Source organism: Microtus oregoni, unplaced genomic scaffold (genome assembly GCF_018167655.1).
Source record: "Microtus oregoni isolate MIOR12 unplaced genomic scaffold, Mior012 000003F_ref0000135, whole genome shotgun sequence".
Taxonomy (NCBI): Eukaryota; Metazoa; Chordata; class Mammalia; order Rodentia; family Cricetidae; genus Microtus; species Microtus oregoni.
In genome coordinates this window covers 49,778,518-49,797,271 of record NW_024543062.1, presented here as the reverse complement: position 1 = coordinate 49,797,271, position 18,754 = coordinate 49,778,518, and the positions used below count along the sequence as shown (strand labels likewise).

Here is an 18,754-nt window from a genome sequence, read left to right as displayed (position 1 = left end):
TAGCCAAGTTATGCAGGAAGCTGTGTCCACCAGCAGAGACTTAATCAGCACTAGCCATATGTCCTTGTGCACAGACTTGTATTTTAAAAGGTGTGCATGTAGAAAAGCGTCTTCATTACAGCAGGGATACAGGAGGAGAGTGGTGATGTGATTGAAACTCATTGTATTCATGTGTGAGAATGTCACAGTGAGATAATTTTAAAGAAAAGAAAACTTCCCTTTTTATCTTTGGATAAAGCAGGCATCTTCTTTTGTCTTCTGTATTTTGTGTTCTTCTCCATGGCATTCACAGACTATTCATTTTGGTTCTGAGGAACTTGTTTAAGCTTCATACTATGTTTCCAAGCTCAATTTCTGAACAACAACAACAACAATCTCTCAGTTTTGCCCTTTTGTTCTCAATAACTCCTGTAGCACTCAATGACAACGGTTAGTAGCTATTGAGTTTTCTTTCCATCGAGGGTGTTATATATGTTCTCGCTTAATTCTCAGAGCCACCAAACATGATAGATCAATTACTATCAGAGTTGAAAATATTTTTAAACATTTTATTACCTACTTATAGGTTCATGATGGGTACAGAGCCAGAATATAAACAAAAGTCTCTGTGATGACAAATGCCTTATTACAATTTGGATTGTTTGTTTTATACTCCACATTCCAAGAGGAACGCAGCTAAAGCCTTGTAAAGGAGTCTAGACTGAAACCTCTGCTCATTTTCAGTGTGGATTTATCATCTTTTTTTCCTCCCAAGTATGTTACATGATGTTTCCTAATTGAACAAGATGGCTAAGAAGCAGTCATGTGCAGAGAATATTTATATACAGGTGAACCCTTTATGAGTATGTTAATAGATCCCATTTTAAAGAATGGAGTTAAAGATCTGGAGATGGCTCAACAGTTATGAGCATTTGCTGCTTTTACAAAGGACCAGCATTTAGTTTCCAGCATCCACATGGTGGCTCACCATGGCCTTTAACTCCAGTTCCAGGGGATCTGATGCCTTCTTCTGGCATCCATAGGCACCAGACATACACTCAGTAAGCATATACACATTCAAGCAAAACATCCATACATGTTAAAAAAAATAATAATAATAATAAACAATTTTCTTTAAAATGGAGCTGACAGGGAGAAGTGAGGATAAGCTGTAGGCCTGGCATTTACAGGCCCAACATCTGGGATTTGAACTTTTCTTATACTAACAGAGCATGAAGTATATTTATTGACTAATTCAAGAAGAAAGGGTCAAGCCAGGTGGTCACTAATCCCAGCACTCTGGAGGCAGAGTTCCAGGACAGGTTCCAAAGCTACAGAGAAACCTTTTCTCAGAAAAAGAAATAAATAAAGGAAGGAAGGAAGGAAGGAAGGAAGGAAGGAAGGAGAAAGAACAGAAACAAAAAAAATGAAGAAAGGGTCAAGCAGGCTTGTTTAGCTTTACATTCATTTTACATGCAGCTTATATGATAAAAGCCAACATATCCATACATATAATGGTGTACAGGCTTTTGTCTGTGCTATTGACTCATGTCCTAGAAATTAAGGGCAGGTCTATCAGATCTTCAACTCAATACTGCCTCATTTTCTTCATTTTTGTAAAGGTGTGTGTGTGTGTGTGTGTGTCTGTGTGTCTGTGTGTGTGTGTGTGGTGTGCACCACATGGGCACAGGATCCCAAGAATGTTCAAAAAGGATATCTGTTTCTCAGAATTTACTGATAGGAGGTTATAAGCTGCCATGTGGATACTGGGAACTAGACCCAGATCCTCTACAAGATCATCAAGTGCTCTTGACCACTGAACCACCTCTCTAATTCTGCCTCATTTTCTTAATGAGTCTTCAAATTTTAAGCATATGGCTAAAGAATCCTTTTCTCCAAAGGAATATGTAAAGCCTTTCAAACCCACCACCATTCTTGATTCTTATACAATGGCATCAGTTAAATCTAGTGAAATTATTAATATCTGAATCTGTAGAAAGTATCTGATAATTTCTTACTGAATTCTCCTAAGATTCTTATGTATGTTTTTTGTTTTATTTTAGCTGTATATGATGTAGTGGAAGAAAAATTAGAAAGTGAGCCAGACTTCCAGTATATTCCTGAGAAAGCCCCACTAGATAGTGTCCATCAAGATGACCATTCCCTGCGGGAGTCAATGATACAGCTAGCCGAGGGGCTTATTACTGGAACAGTACTGGCACAGTTTGATGTAAGTGAAATCATTATATTAAAACAGTATTTGCTAGTTAGTTTGAGAGTGGTAAGAACCTAGCCTTCTGTGCATTATGATTTATAAGGTATAATGATAGTCTTAGAACTGGTTGACATCAAGAGTTCTAAAATTTAGTTTTTAAATTTATTCCCATAGTACTTGTTATGACTATATAAATAAGTGTCATTTTGAAAAAAGGGTAAGAGCCAAGCAGAGTAGCTTATACCTATAATCTCATCACTTGCAAAACTGAGGCAGGAATATGTTCATAAGTTTAAGGTTACTCCAGAATAGTGAGTTCCAAGCCACCCTAAGCTGTAGAGTGAGGCCCCTCTCAAAATTTAAAAAAGTAGTAAAGATACCTTAAATGGTTTTTCCTGTAGTTACTACCTCTTTTTATGACAGGTAGAAGATGAGAATAGTGTATTGTAGACTTCAAGTTGTGCAGAACCGAATGTGACGGCACACCCCTTTGCTGTTCTCACTTCCATGGCAGTGCGATTTTCTGTGAACTTGAGGCCATCCCAGGCTACATAGAACAAAGACCTCATCTCAAAAAATAAGATAAAGATAAACAAAATGTCCAAGTTAAAGAAAATAACTTTGGTATTTCAAGTTCATATTTTGTCATAATTAGTCTTTCTTTAGTTTTGTCTCTACAGTTTTAAAATCCCTCAGATCATTATCACCAAAGAACAAGAATGTTCTTCATTGCTAATTTTTATTTTGATTAGTGAGTATATAATGAATTTTGAAAGTCTATATTTAAACCAGACATGTTCAGCCCATGGATCATATACATGCAGGATAGTTATTTTCCAAATCCAGTTCAACACATTTGTAGATGACTTAATTTGTTTACCTTTATTCAAACTGAGGATTTTCCCATGTGTTTAAACAGAAAAGGCCTTCAGTATTTGTTGTTTGTTGTATATAAAAGCTTGTAATAAAACATACAAGATATGCATCTTTTTTCTTTTAAAAAGCATCTTAGTTTTTATATTGTTAGTACTTCTAAACTAAAATAAAGTAAGGTGTTCTCTGTAGGTTTTCTATTAAATATTAGGTTCTTTGATAAACAAAATAGTTTTCAGATTTTTCAGAATATTACAAATACATAATGCATGTCAAAAGCTACAGAACTGACACAGTGCTGGGTCAGCACTCTACTCTTCTGGAGAGTATCATAGTGTGGGGGGTATGGGGTTGATGTTTCCTGTTAGAATAAAAACTAGTCTGCAACACAAAGCAGAATCATTTGTGATTTATTGGGCTGTTTGCTTGTTTGTTTTTAAAGCAATTGTATCGGAAAAAACCCGGAATGACAATGTCTTGCGCCAAATTACCTCAGAACATTTCCAAAAATAGATACAGAGATATTTCGCCTTGTAAGTATCTATTAAATCTTGCCACCATAAGCTTAATCTTTTAAATAAAACTTTATTAGAGATTTTTGTGACCAGAGTATGGATCAGTGGTAGAACATTGTGCTTAGCATGTGCCAGGCTTTAGTGATTTAATCTGAAATATCAAAACAAAAAAGAAATCCATTGTTTCTTTTAAAATTTTTTAGATGATGCTACACGGGTCCTTTTAAAAGGTAATGAAGACTACATCAATGCAAACTATATAAATGTAAGTTTTTTTTGTTATTCTTTTGTTATTTGAAATAACTGAAACTATTGAAAATTTTAAGGTTAATTCCTTTTTATTGAGGGTCTAACTTTAATTGAATATTATTTTATCAAATTAATGTTTTAAAGAATAACCAAGCGACTGTTGGTGGTGGCACATGCTTTTAATTCCGCCACTCAGGAGACAGAGATAGGCAGATCTCTATGAGTTCAATGTCAGCCTGGTCTACAGAGTGAGTTCCCAGACAACTATTGCTACATAGAGAGAAAAAGAAGAAGAAGAAGAAAATTAAGTCAGGCCAGGCAGTTGTGGTGCACGCTTTGGGAGGCAGAGGCAGGCAGATCTCTATGAGTTCTAGGATAGCCTGGTTTACAAAGCTACAGAGAAACCCTGTCTCGAAAAACCAAAAAAAAAAAAAAAAAAAGGTGGTGGCACACGCCTTTAATTCCAGCACTCAGGAGGCAGAGGCAGGCTGATTTCTGATTTTTGTGAGTTCGAGGCCAGCCTGTTCTACAAGAGCTAGTTCCAGGACAGACTCCAAAGCTACAGAGAAACCCTGTCTCAAAAGACAAAGACAAGAAAGGGAGGGGAGGGGAGAGGAGAGGAGAGGAGAGGAAGGAAAATTAAGCCAGTTTTGGTGGCACATACCTATAATCCCAGCATTCAGGAGACAGGCCTAGAGAATTTCTATGAGTTCAGGGCCAGCCAGGGCCTCATGGTGCGTCCTTGTCCACCCCACTCCAAAAGCTTTAATAATTTGGTGCTAGTATATTAATATGTAATTAGAAGAGTACAATAGAGTAATTCACTCCAGAAATAGCCTAAGTTATTATTACTAGAATACTAGAATAGGCTCAGGTTATGGCAGTGGCAGCCTTTTAAATCACTAGAGATAAGCATAACCTATCTAGTGAATTATTTGTGTCATGTGTTCAAAATGTATCATTGTGAGGAGGATTATTTCCCCACAACTAATGAAGGAAAAGATCACTTTTTCCTTAATTTTATAATATAGAAATTTTTAAATGTATAGGATTAGAGCAAAATGTGAAATAAAGGGACTGGAGAGATGGTGAGCAGTGAAGAGTATTGGCTACTTCTACAGAGGATTAGCATCCAGTTCCTAGCACCCACCCACACTGGGCCACTCACAACCATTTGTAACTCTAGCACCAAGAAATCTGGAGCCCTCTTCTAACCTCCATAGGCACGCACATGGGCTCTCTTTCTCTTTCTCTCTCTGTCTCCATCCGTGTCTGTCTGTCTGCTTCTCTCACACACAAATAAAAATGTATTTTTTTAACTGTAAAATCAGCTTTCACATATACATCACTTAGCTTTGGCCATTGTGGACTCATGGGCAATGTTATTTCCCTGTGTTCCCACATCCAAATTGTTATATAGGATAATTGTATACCACTTTCTCAATCTACAAGTACTTCACCTATTCAACTTTGATGCTGACATCTGTGAAAAATACATCAGTGTATAAATTTGAAAAATGGAATCATGAAAGAAATATGTGAGAATTATTAAATATTTCAGGTAGGAGAATTTTGTTAAGCTAGATGGATGGCTGCCTAAGCTACAAATAAATAGATCATTGGTGAATGTCTCTGCGTTTGGGAGACTGAGGATCCCTTGTTCAAGATTTCAAAATTAACCTGGGCAGCACAGCAAGACCTCATCTTAAAAGGGCAACCAAAGAGTCACATTTTGTCACATTTTATCTGCTAATCAATGTGTAACTTCACTCAAAACTTTAAAATAAGGATAATAATGGAAAATCTTTATATTTTGGTACACTAAGATCAAATGACAGTCTGAATTTTTAAAATGCTGTAAAGTCTTACATGTAGGCTGGCACTATTAGCACACACTTAAAACCAACACTTGAGAGTCTAGGGTAGAAGACTGCCAAGTTCATGACTACCAGGACTACAAAGGAAGACACTCTGTCTCAGTTGAAACAAAATGGATGTAAGGCAGGAAATGAAATGTAAGCAACATTGAACATCGTAAACTACATGGCTATTTTCAAATGCCTATAAAAGAGACAATAGTATGAAGCGGTTTCCAGCTTTAAAGTCTGCCAACAAGTGGCCATATTATTTCAGTGATACCCTGTAGATTATTTTTAAGTCAAAATATATCACTTTATATGTATGTACAGTTAATTCTCACTATTTGAGGTAGTCATAGATCCCTTTGTACAAATGACAAACTAGGGAATAGTGAGTCATCATTTCTAGGGTAAATAGAGAATTAACGATTTATAAGTGTATAGTCATACTTTCATCAGCTAATCAATACATAACTTCATTTAAAGATTTATTTAGTAGTAACATTGTTGATTTGTTAACTTTGAATGCATAGCCAACAGCATTGAAGTATAATTCATACTTGAAGAAAGCTAATCTATATCATATTCTTGCACCTCAGAACACTAGACAGCACTTCATCACTGTGATTGTAAATGATACAGTTACCCACAATAAACACAAATGTGAAGTACATGGCACTGCACAGTACTGGCGGCTGCTTGTGGGCAGTATAAGAGGGGAACAAAACAGTTTTATTTGGTATCAGCTGGACACATGCTTCTCCAGTGACTCATATTGTTTATTGGCCCCTAGTATGCCTACAAATGGCCAACAAATCTCTCCTGTTTTGAAGTTACATAGGAACTTTACATTATGGAGCCAGAGAGTCGGTAGAACAGTTAAACTTGTTGTCCAGTCTTGAAGACCCAGAGTTAAGAGTCTAACACCAACCCACATAACAAGATGTATGTAACCCTGCTTCTGAGGTGTCAGATTTAGAGGATCGTTGGGGCTTACTGGCTTTCATCAAAATTCGAGACTCAAGTTTCAGTTGAAAGGAGAGACCCTTCCACAAAGGAACAAGAAGAGAATGATACAAGATGACACACAGTTCCTCCTTCTGGCCTTAGATCATTACTTGTGAGATTTTTTTTTTGAAAGGAAAAGCAAAACTGGAACTGGAAAGATGGCCTTTTGGTTAAGAGCACCGACTGCTCTTCGAGAGGATTTGGGTTCTATTCCGAGTATCCACAAAGAGGCTACAACTGTCTGCAACAGTTCCAGGGAATCAGACACCCTCACACAGATAGACAGACAGACAGACATGCATGCAGGGAAAACACCAATGCACATTAAAATAATAAAATAACCAGCCTGGTGGTGGTGGCACACGCCTTTAATCCCAGCACTTGGGTGACAGAGGCAGGCGGATCTCTGTGAGCTTGAGGCAAGCCTGGTCTATAAGAGCTAGTTCCAGGCTACAAAGCTACACAGAAAAACCCTGTCTGGAAAAACAAAAACAAACAAACAAAAAAAAAAACAAGAAAGAAAGAAAGACCCTCGTAACTATTAATACTTAGAAAAATAATAACAACACAGTTAAATGAAAGTATAGTCAACTTTAAAACAAAGTACAAGTTTAAACTACATAGAAGTACTATTATTTACCTATTAAAGTGAAAGACCACAAATTTGATGATAATATATGCAAGTCCAGTTCTTTATCTGAAGCCTTAGGGTCAAATATGTTTTGGGATTCAAAATTTTTAGATTTTGTTTTTTTTTAAGTATATTTAGGCTATATACCAATGCTGTAGGAAGTAATGTCCCTAGCAGGTTATGGGATAAGGTCCCGTTAATTGTTTTATTGATAGTATATAAATATTCTGAGTCCGACTAATAAAGTATAAATACTTTTAGGTCAGTCCAAAGTCAAATTTTGCTGTCAAATGATTTTAAATGAAGTCATGTTTAAAATGCCTTCAAGTCAAGGACAAGTCTTAAAACACCAGAAGCAGTTTTGCATTTCATACAATTGGTATTTTCAGAACTATAGATAAGGGATTATAGATACATTAGCAATTATCATTGAAAATACAATCCTGTGTGTTGTTGGCTGAAGTGTAGGGTAAAACTTCTCTAGAGGAAGTATCATATTTTCAGAATTTAAAGTATGCATATGTACACTTTGATCCAACATTCTCATTTCTTCCTGTTGCTCTTATTTTCATCTTTGCTAAAAATGTCAAGTTTATAGAAGTTTTCAGTTTAACCTTGCTATTGCTAACAAACATATTAACAGTGCCATAAAGTAAATTACAGTTTTTTTTCTGAAGGGATATTAAAAAGAAAGAAATTTAGGTATTAATTTTGGCATTATCTTTCAAACAATAGGATCATATATTGTGTGCTATCATTTTAAAAACAGTTTTACAGAAAAATGGGAAAATAGTTGGGTACAGACTGTCTATGTGAAAGAGATACTAGAAACTAGATAACTGAAATTTGGTTTGAGAGGGAGATATCAAGGATACATCATTTGGTATACTCTGCATTGCTATGGGTAGATATCACCTTGTTAAAATCAACCTCAAATGTAGTTTAATTGTATTCCCCAATATTTTTCTTATTTCATTCTATACACAAGTTTAAACATCATCGTAATAGCTCTTCATGTTCTTTTATGAGATATTTCATATGAGAATTTTTTCCTCAGGAAATTTACTAATAAACTATTTATAGATACTTTTAAAATATTTTCTAGCAAATTCTCTGCCTCTAAAACAAGTTTCTCTGTAAAGCTGTCCTTTAAGTCATAGTCATGCCAGATATGGTCATATATATTCTTATAATGTTTGGGAGGCTGGACTACATAGTGAGACCTTGTCTCCAAGAAATAATGAAAAAGAAAAAAAAGTGTGGTATTTTGGAAAATATTTGTTTTTAAGTTCCTCTCTCCACAATTGAATGATAAATATGTTTGACTGGAAATTTGCCAGGAAATTTCCTTTACAGATGAAATTATTAATGAAGATTATTGTACTAATCAGTTTACTGAGATTAGTTGTGTTTAGTTTAATATTAATGGATGATTTTCATCTTCCCAATCATAGTAAAAAGTCAAAATGCAAAAAATGTAATGTCTTTTTCTTTTTAGATGGAAATTCCTTCTTCAAGTATTATAAATCAGTACATTGCTTGTCAAGGGCCATTACCACACACTTGCAAAGATTTTTGGCAAATGACTTGGGAACAAGGCTCCTCCATGGTTGTAATGTTGACCACACAAGTTGAACGTGGCAGAGTAAGCTGTAGTTGAATATTACCCATTACTTGGGCTCTTTTCAAATTACATTGTATTTATGTAATCAGAATATTCTTTTTGTAGCCTGTAATCTTTTCTTGTGGTTTCATGATTTGATATTATAACTAAATACTTCAACCCATACTTGTGTTAAAAAATGTTATCATTCTTATCTTTCTTTAAAATCATGTTTATCTAAGAGGCCTGTGTATGGAATATGTAAAGATTTCTTACAAGCTAAATGTTAAATGGCAAGATGATTTAAAAATTTGGCATATGGTCTAAATAGACAATTACCTATGATGGTACACCGTCCATTAAGCACATAAGAAGATATTGGATTTCCAAAAGTAAATGTAAATCAAAATCACAGTGAGACACTACTATGTATACAGTAGCCTGAGTAGAATAAAAGGTAGGCAAAGTGTTGATCATAGAGTGGAGAAAGTGCAGCACTGCACTGGAAAAGTGTGGCAGTTCTCAAAAGTTAAACATGGTATTTCTATAGGGCGTTAGTTTCAGTACTGTATATACTCAAGGAATTGAAGAGACGTCCATGCCTTCACAGAATTAGCCATGAAATGGAAATTCACATTTACCAAATAAAATGTAATATGTTTAAATTACTGAAGAATATTTCATAATAATAATAACTGAAGTACTGATACTAGAATTTGAATGAGCCTGGAGAACATTGTACTAAGTGAAATGTTCTTACAACAAAAATTATTGTATGATTCTACTTTTATGAAACATCCAGGATTGACTATTCCATAAGTATAAAATAGATTAATAGATGCCTAAGTTGAGAAAGAGAATGGAATGGAATAGAATGCACAGCAAATACTATTGAATATAGGGTTTTAGGGTATGGTGAAAATGTCCTGAGAGTATTTAGGGTGGTGGTTGTACAGTTCTATGAGCTATACTAGCAGCAATTGCACTTTAAATGAGCCAGCTATATGATAATAGGACTAGGATTAAATAGTACATATCACACATGTACATACACACCTGTGGTAAAACTAATTAGGATATAGGCAAACAGATTGCTTACTATTACAAAGGGTTGTAATGTGCATAATTACTGGGCGAGATAGCTAAGTCTGTAAAGTGCCTGCCATGCAAGCATGGGAACCTGAACTCAGGTCCCCAGCACCCATGTAAGAGGTATGGTAGCATATATCTATAGCCCTAAAACTGGAGGGCCAGGACAGGTGGATCCCTGAGCTCATTGTCCAACTAGCTTGCCTAGCCAAATTGGATGAGCTCCAAGTACAATGACGGACCCTATCTCAAGAAAAGTTAGTGATGGAAGACACCCAATATTGGCACACACATGTGTTACATGCACACTCATATATGTGCATATACGCATTCATACAATACATACATACACACATAAAAACATTATTAGTTGGAAGATTTAAGTGAAGGGTATATGAGAATTAATTATTTTCTGCAAAACTGAAAGTTCTTAAAAATTAAAGTACTTGAAAGTCAGAATTTAAATTCCTACACCTAAGTGTATAATTTTGTGTAATTGATCCTGTTGGTAATCAGGTTAAATGTCACCAGTATTGGCCAGAACCCCCAGGAAGTTCATCCTATGGATGCTATCAAGTCACCTGCCACTCTGAAGAAGGAAACTCTGCCTATATCTTCAGGAAGATGACACTATTCAACCAAGAGGTAAGGTGTCAAGAGTGTCTGTAAAGACTTTGAAAGCTAAAATTATTTTTAATATGAGTTAGTGTGAAATAAAAATTACTCGACTGTTAATTAGAAAGATGGTTTAGTAGTTAAGAAAACGTGCTGCACAGTCTTCAGCACTAGAGTTCAGATTCCAGCACTGATATAACAAGCCAGTCACAACTGCAAGTCCTATAAACCCAACTCTGAATATCAGAGACAGAATGATCCTTGGGGCTTTCTGGGTCCACCATAACTACGAGCAATGGCTGGGTTCAGAGAGAGACCCTGTTCTAAAGGAAAGACTCTTCATACATTCACATAGAAAATCAAAAAGTATAAGTAGCCCTTAAAAGGTCGCAACTATTTCTGTGAAATCCTTTCCTTCTGTTGAAATACTGGATTTTAGTGCATTTTTACAGTATGGCAAGAAGAAAAGGGAAGGTGCTTATGTTCTTGTAAAAGTAAAATGACATGAATGTTTACACTTTACAGGTAATTCCTATGTCAAAATGTGTAACTTTTCATTTTCATTTAGAAAAATGAGAGTCGTCAACTCACTCAAATTCAGTACACAGCCTGGCCTGACCATGGAGTACCTGATGATTCAAGTGACTTTCTGGATTTTGTTTGTCATGTACGAAACAAGAGGGCTGGAAAAGAAGAGCCAATTGTTGTTCATTGCAGGTATTTTATTTCCTGCCCTTAATAAATGAATAATTGGCTGCTAGGGGAATACATACTGTATTTTGGCCTTTTATTGTGATTAATACTGTGATATTTAGAGTGAAAGCTGTGCTCTAAGGGTGGAAGACAAAGGAAATATTCTAATATAACAGTGTCATAAACTATGGAAAGGGAAAAATAGCTATTTTTCTAGTTCTTTTCCTATTTTAATATCTCTGAAATTAGAATGTGTCTTACAACTGGTAACTTAGATCTGATGTAATACTACCTTTATCTTCATGTGTTTGTGTTGATATAACAAGATATTCAGAACGGTGTAATTTATAACAGCAGGAATGTAATTTTCAGTTTTAGAGTGCAAAACTAAGTGTGACCAGCAGAGGCCACTAGAACACAGACATGGGGATTTAATAAAGTGAAGCTAGCCCTGTGGGCCTCTGAAATTTAGCCAGTAAGGAAAGCTGAATCAGATCCAAATTGTTCCTTTGTTTGTTTGTTTCTTGTTTTTGTTGTTGTTGGGTTTTTTTTTTTGTTTTTTTTTTTGTTTTGCCCTTGTGTTTCCTCTGGATTTTTTGCCCTACTATACTTTTGTTGGTATTTTAACTTTATCTTACTGATTTTTTTTATTGCTTTAATATTTTTGAAATGAGGTCTAATATAACCTATACTGGTCTTATACCGTTTTTGTAATTTGAACAACCCTGAACTGCTGATCCTTGGTCCTCCACCTTCCCAATTCTACGGTTACATGTGTGTACTGCCATTCCTGTCTTAAAAAAATAAAACTTTTATGTCTTTATCTTTTCAATTCCCTTTTTATGTTTATCTGTGTTTTTCATTATTCAGCAAGCTTTCTTTTTCTCGTTTTAATCTCCTGTTTTTTCTCTTCCCTTTTATAACTTGTCTTTACTCTTCTTTTTCCTTTTATTTAACGTTTTTTTTGCATCTGTTTTCTCTCCTTTACTGATTTCTTCTTTTATTTTATTCATTACTATTTCCACATTTTCTCTAAATGATTGTCAACTTCACAGTTTACTTTCCATTACTTTTGCCACTTTCTCTTCTTTGGTCATTGATGGTATATTATGGGCTTTGATCTATTTGTTTATTTGTTTTTATTTTTCAAGACAAGGTTTCTCTGTGTATCTCTTGCTGTCCTGGAACTTGCTGTGTAGACCAGATTGGCCTTGAACTCAGAAATCTGCCTGCCTCTGTCTCTTAAGTACTGAAATAACGGTGTGATCTACTACTGCCCGGCTGGGCTTCGGCCAGTTTTAACTGCATGTCACGTTCAATATGGTGTTACTGTTGATGAGCCAATTTGTTTTCATCTCCCTTAGTGGTATTGTAGGAAGGCTTAGCCTGCAAGTGTCGGCTGCTCACTAAGCAGATCCCCAAAGAAAATCTGAATGGAAATCCACTCCAACAGAAGCACAAATTAGGACACAGACATAATCCTCAGTTACTAAATTCAAAGATACTAAGACAGATAAAATGTTGGGTAAATTCAAACATTTTCCTGTAAAAATTATCAATAACTTCAAGGAAGATACAAACAAACAGATGAGTGAACTAACATTGGGACTTGGAATTAATCAAAGAAATTGGGGTTAATAAAAACAAATAGAAATGTTGAAAATGAAAATCTCAGTAGAGCAAATTTTTTAATAAAATATAGAATGTAAAAAGCAGCACCAATAGGCTAGAGCAAACACAACAACAGTAAAAGAACATCAGGATTGTGGACCAGTCTGAAGAGTGCTATCCACACTTGAAGGCTTGAAAGCAAACAAACAGAGGCACAACCAGAGCTTTCAAAACTTGTAGGCCACAATCAAGAGACAGAACCTCAGAATCTGGGGTAGAAGGAGTCAACATGAAAGCTAATGGCCAGAAAATCCAGTCAATGAAATTAGAGCAGTTTTCCAAATATAGGGAAGAAATAAACATCTAAGCCCAAGAATTATTTAGAACCCAAAATTACATGACCAGGGGAAAACCTCTCCATGATACAATGTACTCAAAATGCCAAAAATATAAAACAAAAATCAGTATTAAAAGCTGTAAGAGAAGCCAGGCGGTGGTGGCGCATGCCTTTAATCCCAGCACTCGGGAGGCAGAGGCAGGCGGATCTCTGAGTTCGAGACCAGCCTGGTCTACAAGAGCTAGTTCCAGGACAGGCTCCAAAGCCACAGAGAAACCCTGTCTCGAAAGCCCCCCCCCCCAAAAAAAAAGCTGTAAGAGAGCCAGAGCCAGGCATAGTGGAACATACCTTGATACAAAGGCAGGAGGATCGTTGTGAGTTTAAGGCTATAGTGAGCCCCTTTCTGAAAAAAAAAAAAAATGTAGGTAAAAAAATAGCAACTCAGTTATAAAGCCATTGGCATAGGGACTTGAGAGATGGCTCAGCAGTTAAGAACACTGGCTGCTCTTGTGGAAGGCCTGGGTTTGATTCCCAGCACCCACAGAATGGCTCATAATTATCTATAAACCTAGTTCCAAAGGATTTGATACTTTCTTCTGACTTCTTGTGTCAGGAATGTATGTGATGTGCATACATAAATACGTATGTGTATATATCTCAAAATAAATAAATAATTCTGATAAACAAGGTTGAGATAGTAAATTGTTTGGCGAGGGGGCGAGCACATCAGAAATTGCAGTGCCAGAAAAGCGTGGAATAGTATATTTCAAGCCCTGACCGTGAATAACCAATACATCTGCTGTATCTAACAAAGCGACCTCTTATGCGAACAGAAATAAGGACATTTCAACACTAAAACAGTTCCTGGTCACCAAGTCTGCATTGCAAAAATATTTAAAGGGATCCTAAAAAAAAGAGTAGAAAAGATAGATTCAATCAAGAGAGCACAGGAGAGATTAAATTTCATGAGAGGACTAAATGAACAAAGGATACACATAGTAAGACAGTGCAATTGCTAATGCAGATAGTGAAAGTGAGAAGAACAGACTATTAGTCTAACCAACCACAACAACAACCTGTAAGATTATAGGAAGGAAGGAGGAGGGAATGAAAAGGAAAAACAGAAGAACCGTGCCTCTAACATAATAAAGACGAACTTCAACAAACCTGTAGCCAACTTTATTCTAAATGCAGGAAAAACTGAACACATTTCTTCAATAGTCAGGAACAATACAATTTGCATATTTAATATAGTGCAATATAATATACTTTATTCAGTATAATCTCAAATCTTAGCTAGAATAATGAGATAAGAGAATGAGATGATATAAGTCATAACGGAAAAAGTTAAATTAGCTCTAATTTCTAGGCTTGTGGTCCAAATTTGAAAGATCTTAAGGATTCCATGAAAAAACTTAGCTTTGAAAAACACTTTTAGCAAAATAATAGGATTAAAAAAAGAGAAAAAAAATACAAAATAGGTATCTTTCATATTTACAAGTAACAAATTTATCAACAAAGAATTCAGTTTATAATAGCTTTAATGAATAAAATACCTAAGACTAAACATAATGAAGGACATTAAAGACCTCTACAATAAAAAGTTTTAAATACTGAAAAAGTGATTGACTACACTGAAAGTCGAACAGACCTCCCATACTCTGGATTTCCAGAATAATTGTAAAAATATCTGTGTTACTAAAAGTAACTTACAGACTGAATATAAGCCTTGTCAAAATTCTAGTGACATTCTCTACAGAACTGGAACAGACAATCCTAAAACTCACATGAAAGCACAAAAGACCCCAAATAGTGCTCTGCCCATCATAAGCACTGAGTATCACAGTACCTGATCTCAAACTATACTACATCGCTATAGTGAGAAAACTACTGGCATCAAATGGACGTGGAGACCAGTGAACTAGAATAATGGGCCCAGAAGTAAATGCATACAGTTACTTCTACCATTTTACACGTGTTTAAAACATACTTTTTCTTTGGTAGCATTGGTCTCTTGTTAATAAAAAAAAAATATTCTTCAGCTCCAGCAGACAAGAAACAGTCTATTCCTAATTCAAAATATCATATGAACAGCTTTGGTAGACTATTTTGAGGGACTCTAACTTCCCTCTGAAACTTCACAAGTCAGGCCTCCATCATCTTCGTTGCTTTCAACATTTTTTTCTAAAAACTCATTGAGCTTCAAACACTTAATGACTTTTTCAGCTCAAAGCTTCAAATTCTCCACCTTTCTCCCATAAGGCATAAAAGCCACATAGTCAGGTCCACCACAGCAAGGCCTCACTCTTAGTACCAGCTTCTGCTCTAGTTTGGTTTTTCTCTTGCTATGATCAAAACACTACCCAAAGCAACTTGGGAAGGAAAGGATTTACTTTACCTTAGTAGCTTATTTTTAATCATGGAGGGAAGTCAGGGCAAGACTCACAGCAGGAACCTAGTTGCAGAAACTGAAGAATGACCACAGTGGTTACTCCTTTAGGGCTGTTGACTTGCTCACCTCCTTTTCTTATATAGCCTAGGTGCACCTGCCAAGGGCACTCCCACAGTAGTCTGGACCCTCCCATATCAATCAGCAATTAAGACAATGTGCCCACCAACACATCCCTACAGGCTCTCGGTGGAGGGTGTTCCTCAATTGGTTTCTTCTTAGGAGACTCTAGTTCATGTTGCGTTGATAAAAAGTGACCAACCATACATATATTGGAGAAAAGACAACCTACTCAATATATGGTGCTGGACAACCTGGATAGCCACTTTTAAAAGAATGAAACTAGATTCATATTTCTCACACTGCATAAATATCAGTTTAAAATGGATCAGAAACCTTAATATAAGACTTGAAAATCTGAAACTCCTAGAGTAAAACATGGGTCAAACACTCATAGCACAAGCAGAAACTTTCTTTTTTTTTTTAATTAACTTTATTTTATGTGCATTGATGCGAAGGTGTCATATAGGATACCCTGAAACTGGAGTTACAAGAAACTTTCTAAAAAAGAGTACTAGCAATACTAATTATAAAATAATGGCAAGAATCAACAAATGGAACTGAATCAAAGTTAAAGCTCCTGCATGACAAAGGAAATAACCAGTGGTGTGAAGAGACACTGTTTGCCAACTGGAGATCTGATCTATCAGGAATAATACCTAGAAAGAACAATAACAAAATATCCACTCAGTAAACTAATAGTTCTCAAAAGAAGAAATACAAATAGAGCTGGAGAGATGGCTCAGAGGTTAAGAGCACTGACTGATCTTTTGGAGGTCCTAAGTTCTTCTGGAGGTCCCGAGTTCAATTCCCAGCAACCACAAGGTGGCTCACAACCATCTGTAATAAAATCTGGTGCCCTCTTCTGGCCTGTAGGCATAAAAGGAGGCTGAATACTGTGTACACGATAAATGAATGAATAAATAAATAAATACAAATAGCCAATGAATGTGTGAAAAAATGTTCAACATCCTTTAGTTACCAGAGAGATGAAAATTAAAATTAGATGACATTCCATCTCATTCCACTCAGAATGGCCATCATCAAGAATATAAATGATGGTGAGCATGGGGAGGAAGATGAACCCTTATTCACTGCTACTGAGAGTATAAATTGCTCCAGCCTCTGTTGAAATCAGTATGTAGGTTCCCTGAATATGGAACTATCATATATATCACTGTTCAGTATATACTTGAAGCACTGATGCCAGGTCTACATACATCACAGAGATGCTTAAATGTTTGTACTTATTGCTACACTAATGACAATAGCCAAGGTATGGAACCAGCCTAGATGCCCAACAACAGGTGAATGAATGAGGAAATGTGCATATGGACAATGAATTCGGTGTAAAGAAGAATGAAAATGTCATTTATAACAAAGTTGATGGAACTACAGATTATTATATTAAAGTAAGCCAAGTGCAGAAAGACAAATTTTGAGTATTTTTGCTGATATTTACTGAAAAAAAAAGCATATGACAGGCAAGTAAGAAGAAGAAGACTACAAGATTTAAAGAAAAGAAGGGAAGTGGGAGAGTTCATGGGAAAGCTAGAATGTTCTATTTTTTGTCATAGAGTATCTAGATTTAAATATACACATGTACTTAAATGTATACATATGAGCTGAACGCAAAGAAGACTGATGGTGGAGGGAGAGATCTTTGTGGCGGGGAAAGGGGGGTAGTAGGAGGAAGTTAAATATGAGCAAAGTATCATATCATACATGAAAAATGTCATGAAATCCATCATTTTTTATTCTACCTAATAAAAAAATTTTAAGAGGCCAGTATCAGGGCTGGAGAGATGATGGCTCAGTGGTTAAAAGTACTTGTTTCCACAGAGGACCAGGGTTCGGTAACCAGCACTCACATGGTGACTGACAACCATCTGTAACTCCCATTGATGAGGATGTTACCTTCTTCTGACCTGCAGGCAACAGGCACATGCACATGGTGCACTTACATATATGTAGCCAAAACATTTACATTCATAAAAATAAAATATTTCTTTAAAAAACAAATGAGATTCAGTGTCAGAAATGGTGAGATATTTGTGGTTTCTTTATAGTAGAGAAATCTTCAATAGCTACTATAGTTATGCTTATAGATTATGTATCCAGGAGGGTTTTTTTAAATATCTCAGTGGTAAGTTCGATATAAATTAACTTTGTTTAAAATATTGACTTATATGTGATATAAAACATAATTGTCATTTATGTAATCGTTAATGTATTATTTTAGATCTACTTTGCATTTTAAAATGGTTTTAAAATATTTAACAGTTGACTTTCTTCCATGAAGTAAAACCTTAAAATGAAATTGTTTTTCTTTATTGTGATTTGGTACTTTGATATTTCTGCAGAAAAACTACAAGTTTAACAATTGTACCACTAAAACGTTGCACATCTCTCTCTCTTTTTTAGTGCTGGAATTGGAAGGACTGGGGTTCTTATTACTATGGAAACTGCCATGTGTCTCATTGAATGTAATCAGCCAATTTATCCTCTAGATATTGTAAGAACAATGAGAGATCAAAGAGCCATGATGATCCAGACACCTGTAAGCACTATATTTTATGTGTACATGTATCTCCTACACATGCTTGACCTACTTACCAATCTTCATTCTATATCTTTTCTTCTTACACACAGACAAACACACATATTTATGACAGAGTCCTACTATGTAACTCAGACCAACCTAAAACTCACTCTGTACCCAGGCTGGGCTCCAACTTCTAATCCTCCTGACAAGTATGTGCCTTAAAGCCTACCTCTAAATTATACTTTCATATTTTTAATTCTTACTCAGAAATTATTATTCCATATTTTAATGGTCACAATCACTTGGTACTGTAAATAAAAATGCAGTGGAAAGCTGCCATATCCATCCTGTCATATATTAGGATAGCAATGCCTGCTTGCTTCCTGGTTCCATTTAATTGAAATACTTTTTTTTTTTAACCTT

The 18,754-nt window shown here is 35.6% G+C and overlaps 1 protein-coding gene across 6 annotated transcripts in view; it reads left to right on the top strand.

Moving 5' to 3' along the window:
• The window catches only part of Ptpn4 (protein tyrosine phosphatase non-receptor type 4), a 186,849-nt gene that overhangs the window by 142,781 nt on the left and 25,314 nt on the right, over positions 1 to 18,754 (top strand). For 5 of the 6 annotated variants that reach the window (XM_041649236.1, XM_041649235.1, XM_041649240.1 and 2 more), the window contains 7 exons: positions 2,043 to 2,209; positions 3,510 to 3,600; positions 3,786 to 3,847; positions 8,828 to 8,974; positions 10,538 to 10,666; positions 11,205 to 11,353; positions 18,211 to 18,346. In XM_041649236.1, coding sequence (XP_041505170.1) covers positions 2,043 to 2,209; positions 3,510 to 3,600; positions 3,786 to 3,847; positions 8,828 to 8,974; positions 10,538 to 10,666; positions 11,205 to 11,353; positions 18,211 to 18,346 — 881 coding nt within the window. The remainder of the gene's footprint in view (positions 1 to 2,042; positions 2,210 to 3,509; positions 3,601 to 3,785; positions 3,848 to 8,827; positions 8,975 to 10,537; positions 10,667 to 11,204; positions 11,354 to 18,210; positions 18,347 to 18,754) is intronic. The other variant, XM_041649239.1, reaches the window with a different exon arrangement.